At 47.0% G+C, this 18,436-nt stretch overlaps 1 protein-coding gene across 2 annotated transcripts; it reads right to left on the bottom strand.

Annotated features, from left to right (window-relative positions):
- Positions 1–2,217: 2,217 nt before the first annotated feature.
- PLPBP (pyridoxal phosphate binding protein) lies at positions 2,218–15,161 on the bottom strand. 2 transcript variants are annotated; one of them, XM_084758256.1, is made up of 8 exons: positions 14,872–15,161; positions 12,189–12,296; positions 12,075–12,110; positions 11,503–11,578; positions 7,438–7,572; positions 5,163–5,305; positions 4,647–4,745; positions 2,218–3,560 (listed from the first exon to the last, which is right to left on the bottom strand). In XM_084758256.1, exons 1-8 carry the CDS (start codon positions 14,968–14,970, stop codon positions 3,429–3,431), a joined length of 828 nt encoding a protein of 275 aa, XP_084614382.1. In that variant the 5' UTR covers positions 14,971–15,161; the 3' UTR covers positions 2,218–3,428. The 2 variants fall into 2 exon arrangements, with proteins under 2 accessions (XP_084614382.1, XP_084614383.1); XM_084758257.1 differs by lacking the exon at positions 14,872–15,161 and adding an exon at positions 14,157–14,367.
- Positions 15,162–18,436: the final 3,275 nt, after the last annotated feature.

The following is an 18,436-nucleotide window of genomic DNA, read 5'->3' as shown; positions in this document are numbered from 1 at the left end:
CCTGGGTGTTCTGGGGCTCCCACCACCAGTGCCATAGGTATGTGTCTGTGTAGATGGTCTCTCTCCCAGAGACCAAAGCCTTGACAGATTACCAGGGGCCTCCTGTGCTTGCTCAACAACATTTGGAAGGAACAAAAAACCCAAGCAGCTGGGTGCACCTGTGAGGGATTGTTTAGTTTTGCTTTTTGAGACAGGGTTTCTCTGTGTAGCCTTGGCTGTCCTGGACTCACTATGTAGACCAGGCTGGCCCTGAACTCACAGCTATCCTCCTGCTTCTGCCTCCCTGAGTGCTGAGATTAAAAGCACGCACCCTTTAATGTGGTTGTGGCCCACATACAAGGACACAGAAGAGGGGAGCTTGTGCTGTCTGTCTGCCTGCCCCCCACTCTCTCTAGCCAGCTCATTTATCCTGAGCCATTCCTCGGCTGATGTTAGAACCTGCTTCTTTTTGGGATTCCAATGGGGATTGAAAAGTGGCAGCTCTCTAGGATCTTGCTGGGACACCTGCACTGCTGAGATTCCAGTCTTGCAGACTGAGCAACTACCAGATCCTTGGTCTTTGCAGCAGGAGGCATCTGTTGTTGGACTATTTGGACCACAGCGCGTAGGCCACTCTAACAAAGCCCATATATATTCTACTGTATCTGTCATTCCTTAGAGAATCCTAATATAGGGGATGCATGCACAACCCCCCACCCCCACCCCAGGGCATGGGTTGTCAGGGAGAGATGGCTAATTCTGCATGAGTGGATGGGTGGGTCTGACTCTAAACTTGCCTCGATGCTGTCACTGCTGCTATAAAAACCTGGGAGTAGCCCAAGCAGCTGCCTCAAATGAAACAAAAGACAGTCTCATAGCCTGGCCAGATTTTCTCAAGAGAGCCACCCGGCTGAGGATGCGCTGGCTATGGTTTGGCTTCCTCCAGGCATCTGGACTAATGCCTCTCCTGGCTTCGCCTCCACTGTGTTCTTCATTTCCAGGCACAAGCCAGGCAGATCTTTTATTGTTTAACTATTTCACTTTTTCCGAAGCGCCCAGAGTCACCCTCAGATCCCTCAACCAAGTCAGCACAGAAGTGGGATGAGAGCCTGTGTGCGGTGGCTTGTGCCTGTAATCCCAGCACAGGTAAGCAGAAGCAGGCGGATCTTTGTGAGTTCAAGGACAACTCAGACTACAAAGTGAGTCCAGAATAGCCAGGGCTACACAGAGAAACCCTGTCTCAAGAAGCAAAAGCAAAACAAAACAAAGAAAAGAAAAAGGGAAAGAAGTGAGATTGCCAAAAGTACCCATGAGCCTGCAGGTCCATGTCACTTATGGAGGAAGACTGAATAGGCCCTACTGCTGACTGATGGGCCCAGAATGCGCTCTTGAGGTGAGCCAATGTTGAAGTTTGCATGCGCCTCAGGGCAGCCAATGTCGCCATCTAGAGGCAATCAAAAGAGCTTCATTCAGCACGGAGCAGGCGCCTTTCCAATTCCTGACAATGGCAACCAACACTTTATTTTCAGATTACATCACAGTTTGTTATCCCCTCACTTGTCTCTTCCCATTCCCACCCTCCCTCCCTCTTCCATCCTATTCCCCTCCCCTAGACCTGTGACAGAAGGGGACCTCCTCCCCCACCATGTGACCACAACCTATCAGCTTTCATTGGGGTAGCCTGTTTCCCCCCTTCCTCTGAGTGCCATCAGGCCTCCCTACCAAGAGGAAGTGGTCAAAGAGAGGGCACCAGAGTTCATGTCAGAGGCAGTCCCCCCCTCCCCACAGCTGTGGACAATGAGCTGTCCATTGGCCAGATCTGAAGGGGTGGGGTGGTGTCTAGGATTACTGCATCCATTGTCCTTGGTTGGTACAGCAGCTTGTGCAGGCCCCCGGGGCCAGATCCACCATCCTTGATGGTCTTCTTGTGGGGCTCCTGGACCCTCTGGGTCCTTACATCTCCCCATTCTTCCATACCCCTCTCACCTGGAGTCCAATATCGAGGCCCAGCATCTGTCCTGATCCCTTGCTGAGTGAAGACTCTCAGATGACATCCATGTTGGGCTAATATTCACTTATCGAAGACATTTCCTTGCTCTTGACACTCAGAACCCTTGTATATATGTATGGCGTGGCTTCGGTGGCATCTCTGACCCAAGGAAGGGCCTCTCCAGAGGCAGGCAAGCTGCTTCCTATCCGCTCCAATGCCCCCTTTGTTAATTCACTCATTACACCAGATCATAAAAATAAATCTTTAATTACTTTATAGTTGGCACAGATGGTATAATTCAAGCTCACATTTGTAGTTAACAGACTCTGAAATGCCACGCTAGCTTTGATTGAAACGGAACAAGAACCAGAGTGGTCTAAGATTATGAAATTACATTCCAGCAGCAGCAGCAGGTTCTGAAGTTATTGTTAAACGAAGGAGGGCTGGAGTAAATGAGGAAAAGCTATCAGGAAAGAAGCAGCCCACACTGAAGCTGTTGTGGTTGCTATAGAATTGTGCTTTCTGGTTTATTTTATTTGTTTCTTAGCTAAGGGTCTCATTTAGCCTTTGCTGTTGAACTGTCCATCTCCCTGACTGCACCTTTCAAATGCCAGAATTACAAGCAGGTGCTGCTATGCCCAGCTGCGTTCTCATTTGTGAGGATCTCATTATGTCACGACCAATCAAGAGCTGCAAAGTTCTGGCTTATAAAACAGTGTGTGCACTGGGGTGGCTATAAGTACACCTGGAAGATACTTCCCCAGACAAGAAAAATGGAGTGAGGCCTTGCTGAACCTGTGCACGGCCCAAAACAGGCTCTGAAGGGCTGCCATCTCCAAGAGCGACAGTCTAAAACCCAGAAAAGGACTGTGATGGGAAGAAATGCGCACTCACTTTTCATCACTGTGGTCCCCAAGGAAAAGGCTCCATGTACCTACCACCTTCTCAACATGATGTCAGCAAGGCCCAAGTGCACTTACAAGTTACCCTGGAAGTTCAGTGCCACAGAGGAGCTGTGACTAGAGACATCTACTGGCCAGGGTGCAAACTGGGAGCAGAGATCACCCTGTTCCAGAGTAGTGATGGGACTGTTTGCTGGGGACTTGTAAACACAACTGTGGGGCACTCCTCCAGTTTGGTGGAATGGCAAATGGGAATTCCTCTGAGTTTTTTGTTTTTTTGATTATAGACATCAGCAACTCAAAAGATACCAGGGAAAAGGCATTCACAGAGGGCTGGGTGGTCCTGGGCAGTGTTCAGTAGATGTCAGTTCCTGATTTGGTGTCAGCTCTGAAGTCTCAGAACTCCTCCTAGGCAGAGGCCACACACAGGAGGCCTCCATCAGCACATGTCATCTCAGTGCTCTGTACAGCCACAGGAGAGTGGGGATGGGAACATGCGGAACACCAAAACGAAAACCTTGGCTGGTGCACAGTTGACCCTCTCAGCTGTCCGGGTCTCACTGTTCTTGCGCTAGTGGCGCTGTGGCCTTTGGGTCTGTTGTAGTCTTCTCTTGGACAGGTTTCTTTGAGTAATCTCGCTCTCCGAAAATGGTGCTTCCTATCCGGACGTTTGTAGATCCTACTTCAATCTGTGGGAGAGAGGTTCAAACAGGAAGGCAATTGGCACTGAGGTGCTCTCTCGCTCTCTCTCTCCCTCTCTCTCCCTCCTTCCCTTCCCTTCCCTCCCCCTTCTTCTTCTTCCTCTCTCTCTCTTTCTCTCTCTCTGCCTAGAGGCTGCATAAGGGACAACCAAGCTGCAGCTAATAGTGGCTAGGTGTTCTGGTGGGCCCGCAACAGAACCACATTTCAGGTAGCCTTCAAAAGACAGGTGATGACTTCAGCTTGTACAGTGCTTGGGGACTTCAGTGGCATTTTAGGATGTGGGGATGAGGGACGGTAGAGATCTAGGTGTGTGAGTGTGAGACAGCATGCCATAGGAGAAAGCTGCCTTGAAGCTAATGATCAAAGGGTATGGCCAGCCAAGCAGAAAAAACCTGTAGCTATCTGAGCATAAAATCAAACTCCATTTTAGAATCTTGAAACTGTTTTAATATATGTGGTATTCCGAAAATGCAACTTTACACTTTGATATTTAGAACGTTGTTATTTTTTATTTATTTTTAAGGCATCTCACTATACAGGCTTGGGTTGCATGGATCTTGTGGTGTAGACCAGGCTGGCTTGAAACTCACCAGAAATCCCTCTTGACTCTGTTTCCCAAGCGCACAGCACCCAGCTATTATTTAGTATCTTAGAAAGTCATGTTTGTGAGTTGCTTTATTTCAGTTCATACTTACTGTCACATAGCTAATAACCTAGGACATATGTATGAAGTGTCTTTAAAACTCAGCTTAAAACTTCTTTTTTGGTTCTGCGAAACCAAACCCAGGTCTGACGCAGTCATTAAACCCTAAATTACACCCCAGCTTTTTTTTTTTTTTGACTACATGTAGTGGATTACGTTGAGTTTTAAGAATTTCATTGTAATTCCTATAATTTCACTTCAAAGGAGCAGTGTGTGTGTGTGTGTGTGTGTGTGTGTGTGTGTGTGTGTGTATGTTAGGACAACTTAGTCACTGTGTCTGCTTTATCACTAGGATGAGGCACTTAAAAGACCCCCTACATCAAACCCCACCCCAGGGCCCGCCCCGCCCCGCCCCTGGAAGGACACTTACGGCATGCTGGAAGTCTGTGGACATGCCCATGCTCAGCTCCACCTGCTCCTCAGGGATGTTTAGCTTCTCACACAGCTCCCGCCGCAGGGACAGTAACACCTGACCCAAATACAAGTGTTACCATCATATCTCTGTGGTTTCCAGTGACATCAAAAGGTGGCCAAATCTGCTGGGCATAGTGGTGCTTGTCTATAATGCTCGGGAACAGGCAGGAGAATCCTTAATTCAGCACCAGCCTGGGCTATACAGGGTGGTGAACTTGTCTCCAAAACAAAGCAAGCCAAACCAAACTAAACCAAACCAAACCAAACAGAAGAAAAACAAACCCACCAAAATGAAAACAAAAGGAAAGCTCTCAACCCCCAAACACTTCTGGTGATTTTGTTCCTCATGCTGCATCCCCACCCGAGCTCTCCAGCATGGCTGCTGCACATTCTAGACATGTCCTGCTGGCAGGCCACACTCACGGCCCCACGATGCTTCCTTGGCACAAGGGCATCATGCCGACCCCAGTACCTGGAAGTCTGGGTTTGGTCCTTGACTAAGATCATGCCCAAAGCTTCCTATGGTCATGAGCCCCACGAACTCCAGGCTGGGACAATGGGCCTTTATGTGTTCCACCAAGGCTATGGTCTCCGAAGGTGGAAGGCCGTGTTTACCTTCACAAAAAGAAACAGAAGATGTGTATGCCAACATGTCTTAACCTGCCAGAAGAAGACTCCATTTTCATCCCTTCCTGATGATGGAGGTGACTCTCAGATGAAAACCTGATGAAGTCACTTACCCTAACCCTAAAGAGTGACAGTGTATGTGAGGTCCTTCATGCTGCCCCTGCTCCACGCAGGTTTCTCAAGATTAATTCTCTTTATTCCGTCTCAGAGTTCTACTTAATTTTTTTCAGTGCCAGAAACTGAACCCATGCCTCTGCATATACAAGGCACTACCACTAAACCACCTCCCACAGGGGAGACGGAAAAGATACAGTATGTTGTGATATGAATGACAATGTCCCCCATAGGCTCCTATGTGTGAACGCTTTGTTCCCAGCTGCTGGTGCTGTTTGGACAGGCCTAGGAGATGTTGTCTTGCTGGAGGTGGGCGCTGGCTATGAAGCTGCAAAGCCGAGCATCTCTCCATCATTCCCAGGCTCCAGACTTCCCCTCCCCTCCATGCTTGTGGTGCCAGGTGTGAGCCCTGGGCTTCTCTCCAGCTGCCATGCTCCCCTACCACGGACCTTTATCCCCTGGAACCATAAGCCAAACAGAGCCTTCCTTCTGTGAAGGCTCTGGTGTTTTATCATAGAAATAGGAGAGGGTAGTCAGTGTCTTAGGGCACTAGGGAGAGTCACACTGCCAAAGTCCTAGATGAATCTCAGAACTTTTTTCTAAACCTGACATTTTTATGATGTTTTTTAAAAAAACCAATTTATTAATAGAAGAGCAAAAAACAAATCATATACGCATAATAAAGTTGGAACTATATATTTGCAAAGTTTAACTTACAGTTAAGAACGGCTGGAGGAGCTAGAACAATTGATATTTGTTATGTCTTTTAAAGACTATTGGCAATGCTTTGCCTTTGTCCCATTATTAAATGCAGTAGGCATTTCACTGTTATTTTTTAAAAAATATTTATTTATTTATTATGTATACAGTGCTCTGCCTGCATGGCAGAAGCGAGCATTAGATCTCATTACAGATGGTTGTGAGCCACAATGTGGTTGCTGGGAATTGAACTCGGGACCTCTGGAAGAACAATCAGTGCTCTTAACCTCTGAGCCATCTCTCCAGCCCTTTCACTATTATTTAATTAGAACAAATCACAGCTAATTGTCAAGAAATGCAGTAAAGACACTCTGGAGTTGGTCTTGTATCTATTTATATGCAATGTAGCCATAGTCAGGGAGCATGCGTATAGCATAATAATGGAAACTGTTAAGATTATTGAACACTGGGCCAGCCCCAAGACTTCTCATTGCATACAGTTACTCTAAGGGTTCTTATAGCACCAATCTTCAGAGGAAACTGAGGCAGGGAGGCTAAGTCCTTTTCTATGGACACCTGACAAGAACTGTGAGCCCAGGCAGCCCGACTCCAAGGCACATCTGGAAAACAGATGCCTACACTGAGCTCCTTCACGCCAAGAACTGCTGCACGTGACTGCTCAGATGGCTCCATGCAAATGCCTGGCATTCATTCTTAACAAAAAGCAAGCAAGCGAGCTGTCCAGGGTTCTGCGTCACTGCACTGACTCCTCACCACACCACTGGCAGTGGGCACTCCCCCGATGGCATTGGGGGAGTGCCCGCTGCCACATATGGAAACTCAGGACAGAGAGCTTAGGCGACTGACAGGAGGTAGAGTTCACGCACATGTCTGTCTGGTGTCAAGCTCCACACTCCCCTGTAATTCACTGCCACACTGATAAGCCAGGCCCCATGAGATAGATACTCACAGGGGTTCAACAGCTTCTCTTTTCTCCTTGCCCAGGGAAGCCCTGGCTAATTTCCTTCCACACCTAAGAAGTATTATATGTGCAATTCTCAATCGCTTTCAGGAGAGGATTTCCAGAACATCAAAGTTCTAATTCCTCAAAATCAATGCCTAACAAGCCATAATATATTAATGAATTATACTGGATCACCACACTGCTCAGGTGTGACAAAGCCGCTTGCTAGAAGGTTGGAGCTTCTCCCCCACAGTCTCCTCACCGGATGCTGACACCCACCACTCTACCTGAGCTTCAGCCATGCAAGCGATCAAACACCTACGGTTCACATCCAGTCACTTACTCTCCTCTCCACTGGTGTTAATCTGGACCATAACCTTCAGTTGTTCAGTAGAGCCTTTCTTCTGCCAGGAACTGTTCACCTTGTCTGCCAACTTCACAGAGTCTATGGTTTCCAGCATAAAGAGGTTGGGGACAGCTGTAATGAGAAAATGGGAAGGTAGCAGTCTTCGCTTTCCCTGCTGTCAAGAGGACACATGCGACAAACCTCTGATCTGGTAGAGGGAGGACTGTCACAGCAAAAGAACAGGACAGTGAAACCTTCTGATCAGCCAAGAAAAACAGCACGACAGTTCCTAGATATGAAGTCCAAAGGCACACAAGCCCATCGCACCAGCAAAGATGGATAAGGGAACTGCTAATGCTTCACAATTAGGCAGCATGGGTACAGAGATGCATTTACGAAGCTGGTAATTGAGATTCTGAGCAGCAGGCCTGATCTAGTCATGCCTCAGTTCAAGCCAAGGGCAACAGGTCAAACAACAGAACAGAGCCTATCCAGATTCAAACACGCTATCCTGGACAGACACCATCACTGTCAGGTATGGGTCTTATTTGACAATGACACCAGAATAGCTCATCCTGGATGCTCAGTTAGACAGTGAGGTCATCAAGATAAACTACCAGAACTGCTCATCCTGGATGCTCAGTTAGACAGTGAGGTCATCAAGATAAACTACCAGAACTGCTCTCCTGGGTGCTCAGTTAGACAGTGAGGTCATCAAGATAAACTATGACTCTTGTCAGCGATAAAGGACAGTGATACAGTCCCACCAGCTTGCTTGTACTGAGCACAGAAATCTTCCAGGCAGTTGGCTAACTACTTTCCCTGCCTTCCACGTCTCCTTTCTCTTTTTTCCTCTACCTTGGAGAAGACTGAGCCTCTTCGTACTTCCTGATCTCTCTTCACTTGTTTCCTGGGTGTGGAATGTGAGGACAAAGCTGCATGCAGTGTACAGGTCTTACTGGCCTAGAGTGTCCAGCTGGTCACTGACCAGTGCACAGATATGAGGGTGACCAGGCCTTAACAGGTTAGGGGGGCATGTCATCTGAGGTTCACAAAGGATGTGGAATATGGATTGGGACGCAGACACTAGTAATAGTGTAAATAAATAATTCTAAACTCCACTCTGGCCTGTTATACACCAAGAGAATTAACAACAAGAACGTAAAGCCGGGCAGTGATGGCACACACCTTTAATCCTAGCGCTGGGAGGCAGAGGCAGGTGGATGTGAGTTTAAGATCAGCTTGGTCTACAAAGTGAGTGATTCCTGGACAGCCAGGGCTACACAGAGAAACTCTGTCACGAAAAGTGAACCAACCAACCAACCAAACAAAAATCCAAAACCTTAAAAGGATAAAATTGTCCCAATAAGATGTAAACTGTTCCAGAAAAAAGCAGCAGCAGGATATTTATAGGAATATAAAAATAGCTGGAACTGAACACGACAAACTTCATGTCTGAAATCTAAACAAAACTGTCTGGCATGCTGCTGGGAGAGGTGGTGCCTCATGCCTGCAATTCCAGTATTCAGGAGGCTGAGACAGGAGGATCACCACAAGTTCCAGGCCAGCCTGGGTTAGAGTCAGACTCTGTCTCAAAAACAAAACAAAACAAATAAATAAAGACAAACCAAACCAGCAATGTATAAAGCAACTATTCATTGGATTGATAATGATCTGACGCTGACTCAAAAGTGAGGAGATGAAAGATTTAGTTGATAAGGGTTAGGTTATCTCTTCCATGTATTTACAAAGACTCAAACTTCTAGCTAAAACAAGCACCCCTCAGGCTAAACTACAATGTATCAGATACAAACGCTGAGAGTTGATACATTAGGCATGAAATTACTCAGAGTGGCAAGGCCAGTTGTGCTGGTTAGGGTTTTTATTTTATTTTATTTTTTTTATTTATTATTATTTTTTGTCAACTTTACACAAGCCAGGGTCATCTGAGAAGAGCAAACTCCAACTGAGAAAATGTCTCCAGAACTCTGGCCTGTAGGCAAAAGCCTGTGGACATTTCTCCATCATTAATAACTGATATGGGAAGGCACAGCTCACTGTGAGTTGTTGTTGGGGGAGGCACGTGGACTCTACACCAGCCTCAGTTTACCCTGGGGTGTCCAAACTGGCCTTTGACAAGTTGGGGGCACCCTTGAGCAGGTGGTCTGGGGTTGTATAAGACAGTAGGCAGAGCTCAGGAAGTCCTGTGGAAGAGTGAGGGGGAGGATGGAAGGACCTGGAGGGGACAGGGATGCCAGAAGAGGACCAAGAGAAACAACTAACCCAGACCCATGGGGCCTTGAGGAGACAGAAGCACCAACCAAGGACCATGCACGGACTGGACCTAGGCCCTCTACACATATGTAACAGATGAGCAGTTTGATCTTCATGTGGGTCCCCTAGTGAGTTGAGCGGGTGCTGCCTATGACATGGACTGTTGCCTGCTTTCAATCATTTCCTCTTGGTGGGGCTGCCTTGCCTGGCCTCAGCGGATAAGCTCAGTCCTGATGCGACTTAATGTGCTGGGGTGAGGCTCCCCTTTTCTGAGGAGAAGGGGAGGGGGAAGAGAGTGGGGGAGGGGCCAGGAAGAGAAGAGGAAAGGGACTACGATTCGGATGTAAAGTGAATATTTAAAAAAAAAGGGGGGGGGCGGCTAGAGAGATGGCTCAGTGGTTAAGAGCACCAACTGCTCTTCCAAAGGTCCTGAGTTCAATTCCCAGCAACCACATGGTGGCTCACAACCATCTATAATGTGATCTGATGCCCTCTTCTGGCCTGTGGGTGTACATCACATTCATACATTAAATAAATAAATCTTTAAAAAAAAAAAAAAAAGAAGACAGTAGGCTGAGTAAGCCTCTCAACTCACTGGCTCAATGGAAATGACTGGAACTCAGATCTCCCTGCCTATGTCTCCTGAGAGCTGGGACTAAAGGCGTGCACCACCATGCCTAGATCTGAGCTTTTCTTTATCTGAAACTTGCTCTATACCAGGCTGGCCTTGAACTTAGATCTGTTCTATCTCCTGGGATGAAAGGTCTGTCTGGTTGTATTCCAGCTGGATCACACAGACCCAGAAGGTCTTCGGATGTGATCCCTTGCCACAGCAGCCACGTTTCTGGATTAAAATTCCTCTACATGTGCCACCACATCTGGCACAGCAGCTTATTTGTAGTACTCCAAAACTAGAAGTAACCTAAATAGCCATCAGTGTGAACAGAAAAACTGTGATGTTTATAAAGTGAGACACTACTGAATAAGACAATAGAACCACATAAAAATGCTAAAGGTCAACGCTTGATGAGGACTGATAGAAGATACTTCTGAAGAAAAATTCTAAAATATGCAATTTACAACAATAAAACGGACAACAAAGATGACAGGAAGGAACCTCTGGGGTGATGGGTGCCTGCTATTTTAATTATTGTAATAGTTTCACAGTTGTAATCTTGTGTCAAAATTAATCAAATTAGACACTTTCAATCTGTACAATTTATTGTAGTTGCATAAACTTGCTCTCAACTGGCCCCTGAAAAGGGTGTTAAGGAAAATAAGTACCAGGGGAAGCAAGAGGTTCAGTGTGTAAAGCTGCCAAGCCTGACAGCCTGGGTTCAATCCCCGGGACCCACATTTGAAGAGAGAGACCCAACTCCTCTATGTTGTCCTCTGACCCCTAGACACACAGTGTGCCTTGCTCTATAACCGCCCCTCCCCAAAAGAAGAAACCATACAGGTTTCTTCAGTTTTGCTACCTTGAGAGATGTAAGCACCGTTACTTAAGGTCCTCACATGTCACATGCTTAAATCTTCCTGTAGTTAGTAACTCTTTTTTTTTTTTTTATGGTGTTAGGGACTAACCTAGGACCTTGTAAATGCTAGGCAAGCACTCTATTGCTAAGCCACATCCTCCAACCTTATTTTTATTTTACTGTGACTTATTTGAGCCAATCCCACAGCACAAATGGTGAGCTGGGGATGGCCTCAAAGCTGCTTCCTCAGGTGGTGGTGGAAGCCATACAATCACAGAGAAGGCGTGTCTTCACACTTAGAGTTGTGTCTTACCCATCAATTTATTGACATTCTGTTTCTGTAAATGGCCAATGAAGTGCCATTTGATCTCAGGGCATGAAGACAGAATCTGGAGAGAAAAAGGAAACCATTTGATGCAGATGTCATGGCGGCTTGGTCAGCCCAAGCACCCTTCATTCCCATGCTATCTCTGCTGAGTGATGACCTACCACCACGCTCTTCAGCCGGTCTCCCACTGTTTCCTTCCCTTACTCCTAACCCTCTCTGTATTTTTTCAGATAGTACCCATTAAAGAAAAAAAATGATTTAGTTTTCCAGGCACACTATCATTGAGCTGTACCCCAAACCCTTTCATTTATGCTTTCAAAACTCCAAAGACTCTGCTCCTAAAATCACTACTCACCAACAGCCACAAAAGAGAATATTAAAGTCTAGATAAAGACAGAGAAGCTCCTTGAAGAATTATTTAGGGCACAAGGGAAATGTGGACAATTTCTATCCCTAGCCTAGCTTTCTGTTCTAAAACTCTATCACCAACACAGGTCTAACTCTCAGCTACAAGGTAAGACTTCTACACAGAGTCAACACTTCCTGTGTCTACGTACCGTAGGGTTTGATGCTTTCTCTAGTAGTTCCTGAACCTAAAAGAGCAAGAACAGAGCGAGTCAGAAGCCTGGTAGGCACAACTCTTCCGAGGGTTCTTATAAGAAGAATCTTACGTAGTTCTCTCCAAAAGTGCGCTGCCCATGACCATAGGCCTCAATCACCATGTCTGCAGGTTTAGTTTTGCTGACTGCTACTAGCCGGGGTTGGATGGCTGGAAGATTCTGTCAAGAAAGAAAGAGTCACATGAACAAATACGTGGGATTTTTGTCCCAATAAGATACACCTTGTAGTGCCCAGTGGAGGTGGCACACACCTTTAATCCCAGCATTCTGGAGGCAGAGGCAGGTGGATCTCTATGAGTTCAAGGCCAGCCTCATCTACAAACAAAGTGAGTTCCAGGGCAGCCAGGACTAAAGAAAGAAACCCTGTTTTGAAAAACAAAAACGAAACAAAATGATATACCTTGTAAAATATACTGGTGAGCATCTCTACTTGGCAGTAGTAAGATCTCCCCATTTTTATGATTGTTTGTTTGTTGTTTGCTTTTTTTTTTTTTTTTTTTTTTTTTTAAAGACAGAGTTCTCTGTGTACCCTGGCTATTCTGGAACTCATTTTGTAGAGTAGGCTGCCTCGAACTCACGGAGATCCACATGCCTCTTCCACTTGGATTCTGGGATTAGACATGTGCCCCCCCCCCCCCCTTGATTCTTTTGTTTTTGTGGTATGGACACAGAGCCCTGGATTTTGGGAACGCCAGGTAAACACTCTACCATGGAGCTACAACCTTGCCTGCTGACTTCCTTTTGAACAAGTGTTCCAGATGATTCACATATAAACCAATGCTGGAGGATTAAGGATCTGGGGCAGAGAAGATGGCTCAGTGGTAAAGTGCTGGCCATACGAGCAGGGGGGCCTGAGTTTAGACCAGACAAACACCCATATAAAAGGTAGATGTGGTACCAGCTGTCTGTCATCCCAGGGCTGGGCGTTTGCTGGCTAGCAGCTCCAGCTTTAGGGTCTCAAAATATAAAGTGGAGAGTGGCAGAGAAAGATGACTGACACTGGCTTCTGGCTTCCACACATACATGCATGGACATGTGCACTTACACACACAGGAATATATGCCTGTGTAAGCACACACACACACACATACACACACATACATGGGTATGGACTTGTACATACATACATACATCACACATACACATACACGGGTATGGACTTGTACATACATACATACATACATACATACATACATACATCACACACACACACACACACACACACACCACCTCACACACATACACCATCTTATTGGGTCAAGGGTACAGTAACAGTGGCAGAGGGTCTGCGTAGCATTTGTGAAGCTCTGAGTTGTATCCCCAGCACCAAAACAAAACCAAACCATACAAACAAATGATAAGACAAACCCCAACAGCATAACCTCACTAAGGGAAGGCAGCATTCTATTTAGCAGGTAGGTCACTTCCCCTTCTGATGGCAGAAGGGAAACAGCGTAGAGACTCATTCCATTCTGGCCCTGTTGTCACGCTTAATAATGCTCCTATTCACTCCGAAGGAGGCTCGACTGGGATAAAGGCACACAATGCATTGCTCAGTCTATGATTCAGCCAACAAATGACAATGCTGAAGTGCTGGCAACGGGACACAATTCCATATTCACCATTAGCTTCATCCAAACTCTTCCCCATGGCCATTACATAAAGTGCAGGAGGGGTTCAAGCCCGGCATGGTGGGCTCACCTGTAATCCCAGCACTAGGAGGCAGAGGCAGGTGGATCTCTGTGTTCCAGGGCAGCCTGGTCTACAAAGTGAGTCCAGGACAGCCACAGCTACACAGAGCCATCCTGTCTCAAAAAAAAAACAAAAAAACAAAAAAACAACAACAAAAAACCACACACACACACACACACACAAAACAAAACAAACAAAAAATGCCGAGTTTCCCTGCTTTCAGCTGCAGCCAAATCCTCACATAGCTCTCCTCATGTATCCCACCATTTCTGAGCCTTTCACAGAATCACGATACTCTCAAGGACTTGGAGAAGTCACATCAATTACCACAGGGTCTCCCGAACTGAAGGCCTCCAGACACAAAGTGGTACAAGCAGGCCTAAATCCCAGAGTGAGGTGCTTTAGGGAAATCCCAGGCTTTTTCTCTGAAGAGATAGAACACTGGTACTAGGAAGGAGGTGAGCTCTCATTTCCTTCAGCTACGAGAAAACCGAGGGCTCGAACAGTCGACAGGACTTGTTTAAGGTGATCTCCAGACATCAGCTAACGTAGCTTAATTTGCATGGAGAAAAGCAGACACGGACTCTGCTCTAATACGAAGTCCAATAGCGGACAAAACAACCAACTGGGGGGAAAATGCTTGTGACTGGGCACCTGCCAGCTCCCTTCTGCTGCTCTGTGTCGGTAAAACCTAGTCGTTCACTCAACTCTTAACCAAGGATCGCCGCCGCCCCCACGTGATCGCGGGTGGACTAGGCCCTCTGAGGGCTCTAGTACCGTGGCGACGGGAAATGACAAATGGCGAGGCACCTGAACACGAGTCACTTTCCCTAAGTGAGCACCTTCTCTCCAACCAGGCCAACCTGCAGGAAGTCCTGAGCCTCAAGCCCAGACCTCAGAGGAAACCTCTCAAGCCCCTGCAGCCCCGCCCCTCCGGGAGCCCCTTCTGCATCACCATGACACCTGGCCCTACGCAGGTATCTTCCCTCCTCCTCCCCCCCCCCCCCCACGCCGGCCCCAGTCCCCAGCGACCTGTCCTCACCCGCGGCCGCCGCGCCACACTCTGCTGAACGCGCTCGTTCACGGTCCGCAGCGCGAACCCGACACCTAGCTCTGCAGACATGCTGCCAGCCCTCAACATTCCCTCGAGGACGCGGGCCGAGGACCTGGGATCCACCAAGACTACCTTCCGGTCCCGCCCACTACATGCGAGGCCCAATCACTGCTCACCATCCGGCCACTTCCCCCAATGGAGGCTAGAGGCCGAGGCGGGCGCCATCTTGGGGAGGTCCGCGAGAGTGGCGGGAGTGCTAGAGCCTAGGGGGTGGACCAGAATAGCTATAAACAAAGACAGTAGGAGTAACTTTTAAAAAAATGTGTATATATGTATGTATGTATGTATGATGTATGTATGCATGTATATGTGTGTGCTTGTATGATGTGTGTTAGGTGTGTGAATATGAATATATAATTAAAAAAAAAAGACCTATTTGTTTGCCTGTCTGTTTTATAGGAGGGACGGGATTACCTATAAACAAAGACATTAAGAAGAACTTTTTAGAGCAGGGTGATGGTGGCATACGCCTTTAATACCACTACTCAGGAGGCAAAATCAGGCAAATCTCTGAGTTAAGTCCAGCCTGCTCTACAGGGTCAGTTCCAAGTGGCACTTGCTGGTACGATTTGCTGAAGGAGGCAGAGGCAGGAGTTCGAGGCCAGCCTGGGCTATACATGGGGCTGGAGACATGGTTCAGAGGTTAAGAGCACTGTCTGTTCTTCCAGAGGTCCTGAGTTCAGTTCCCAGCAACTACATGGTGGCTCACAACCATCTATAATGAGATCTGGATCTGGTGCCCTCTTCTGGTGTGCAGGCACACATGGGCAGAATATTGTATAAATTACAAATCTTAAAACAAAAACAAAAAACAAAAAACAAACCAAAACAACAAAAAAAAACCCAACAAAACAAAACAAACCCGAAAACAAATCAAGTTCCAGGACAGCTAGAACTAAAACAGAGAAACCTTGTCTCAAAATACGAGAAAAAACAAAAAACAAAAAACAAAAAAACAAAACAAAACAAAAAACCCCAAAAATGTCTGTGATGCTGTGGCCAAAATAGAATTTTGGATCTCCTGGGCCTGGAGTTAGATGGTTGTGAGACACCCTGTGTGTGCTGGCAACAGATTCCTGGTGCCCAGCTCCCCACTTTTTAATTTTTATGTGTGTGGGTATTTTCCCTGCATGCGTGTGTGTGTGTGTGTGTGTGTGTGCGCGCGCGCGCGCGCGCGCGCGCGCGCGCGTGCGTGAAATGCCCACAGAGGTCAGAGGAGGGCATCAGACCCCCTTGGAACTGCAGTTAGAGTTGTGAGCAGACATGTCTGTCCTGGGATCCGAACCCCTCCTAGAGCAACAAGTGCTGTCTCGCCATCCCGGACATTAGAAATAAATATGTGCAAGGAAAATGCTTCCTGCCCTATTGTTACTGTCCTTAGAGAACACTAAAAGGGACTAGAAGCCTGTTACGGAGTGAGTGTAGTGAGAATTCGCTGTAGAGCTACAGTTAGAAGGAGTGAGTTAGCGGCAAGGATTGATGGGTCAGGCTAAAAGGAGTCATGAAAGGTGAGATGAACAAGAAATTTAAGAGACATGCTGTTTCCAACAACATACTGAAGGCGGTAAGATGACCCAGGAGTCAGGGTGCTTGCCACTAAATCTGACGGTCTGAGCTTGATCCTTGCAACTCCTGGTAGAAGAAGGGAGCAGACTCCCAACAAACTGTCCTCTGATCTCCACATGAATGCCAGGGCGCTTGAGCATGTAAGCATGCACAAGGATATATACATACATAAACACATAAACACTCACACATGGAAAAAGACTGAGGCCTATATATCTCACATATAGGGCAACCCCCTCCCTCCTCCTCCCTCCCTCCCTCCCTTCTCCCTCCTTCTGTCTGCCTGTCCCTGTCTCTGCCCCTCCCTCCCTCCCTCCCTCTTGTGAATAGAGGATGTCGATCAATGTCAGGAGCGTATGACTGAGCTTGAGATTGCCAATTTGGCTAGACTGGATGGCCAGAAAGCCTAGGGTTCTGTCTTTCCAGGATTATAGATGTTTGTTGGGGATCTAAACTCAGATTTTTATGATTGCATGGGAATATTTATCCCCTGAACCATCTGTCTTAGGGTTACTATCGATGTGATAAGACACCATGACCAAAAGCAACTTGGAGAGGCATGGAGGTTTGAATAGAAATGGTCCCCATTGAGCCAGGCCTGGTGGTGCATGCCTTTAATCCTAGCACTGGGAGGCAGAGGCAGGCAGATCTCTGTGAGTTTGAGGCCAGTCTGGTCTACAAAGCGAGTCCAGAATGGAGAGCTAAGGCTACACAGAGAAACCCTATATGCCTGCATGCCAGAAGAGGACACCAGATATCACTATAGATGGCTGTGAGCCACCAAGTGGTTGGTGGGAATTGAACCCAGGACCTTTGGAAGGACAGCCAGTGCTCTTAACCTCTGAGCCATCTCTCCAGCCCCTCTAGGGCCATCTTATGGAGGCATTTTCTCACTGAGGCTCCCTCTTCTTTGACTCTAGCTGTGCCAATCTGACATAAAACTAGCCAGCACACCATCTTTCTAGCCCTGTCCTAGTTTGCTTTTTATTGCTCTGAGTAAACACCTTGACCAAAAACAACTTGGAGGGGAAATATTTTATTCGGCTTACACTTCCCCATCATGGTCCATCACTGAGGGCAGCACTCAAGCAGGGGAGAAACCTGGAGGCAGGAACTGAAGCAGAGAGCATAGATAAACACTGCTTACTAACTGCTTACTAACTTGCTCCTTATGGCTTGCTCCTTTTTTTTTTTTTTTTCCTTTATACAACTCAGGACCACCTCTCAGGAGTGGCACCACCCACAGAAAGCCAGACCCTTGCACACCAATCATTAATCAAGAAAATGTCTCAAATACTTGACCATGGGTTAATTAGCTGGAGGCTGTCTCAGTTACTTTTCTATTGCTGTGACCATAACCAAGGGGATTTACAATAGAAAGTGTTTAATTTAGCTTATGATTTCAAAAGCATCCATGATGGCACAGTGAAGGAACAGCTGGGAGTTCACATCTTGATCCACAACCACAAGGCTGAGACAGATACTGGGATGCCTGACTGGTGTAAAACCTGAGCCTTCCCACCAGTTATATACTTCCCCCAACAAGGCCATGATTCTTAATCCTTCTCAAACAGTTTCACTTATTGGAGATCAGGTATTCAAAGACAGGAACTTACAGAAGTCATTTTTGTTTTGTTTTTGTTTTTCCAGACAGGGTCTCTCTGTGTTAGCCCTGGCTGTCCTGGAGTAGCCTTGCAGACCAGGCTGGCCTCAAACTCACAGCAATCCACCTGCCTCTGCCTCCCAAGTGCTGGGATTAAAGGTGTGTACCACCCTGCCTGGCTTGTCATTTTCTTTTTTTTAAAGATTTATTTTTAGGTGAGAGAAGTATGGAAGAATGGAGAAATAGAGGGATCTAGAGGGTCCTAGAAACCTACAAGAAGAACATCATGATGGGCGGATCTGGACCCAGGGGTTTCTGCTCAAA

The sequence above is a fragment of the Acomys minous genome, assembly GCF_964271855.1.
Source record: "Acomys minous genome assembly, chromosome: 15".
Taxonomy (NCBI): Eukaryota; Metazoa; Chordata; class Mammalia; order Rodentia; family Muridae; genus Acomys; species Acomys minous.
The sequence above is the reverse complement of the archived record's forward strand: the minus strand, read 5'-3'. Positions and strand labels throughout refer to the sequence as shown.

Excerpts from the sequence above, each read along its gene's own strand:
- PLPBP (XM_084758256.1), bottom strand. The coding sequence starts at position 14,970 with ATGTTGAGGGCTGGCAGCATGTCTGCAGAGCTAGGTGTCGGGTTCGCG. Across the intron at positions 12,111-12,188 it reads GCACTTTTGGAGAGAACTAC|GTTCAGGAACTACTAGAGAA; the intron begins GTAAGATTCTTC and ends TTGCTCTTTTAG. Across the intron at positions 4,746-5,162 it reads GACCAAACCCAGACTTCCAG|GTGTTACTGTCCCTGCGGCG; the intron begins GTACTGGGGTCG and ends TATTTGGGTCAG.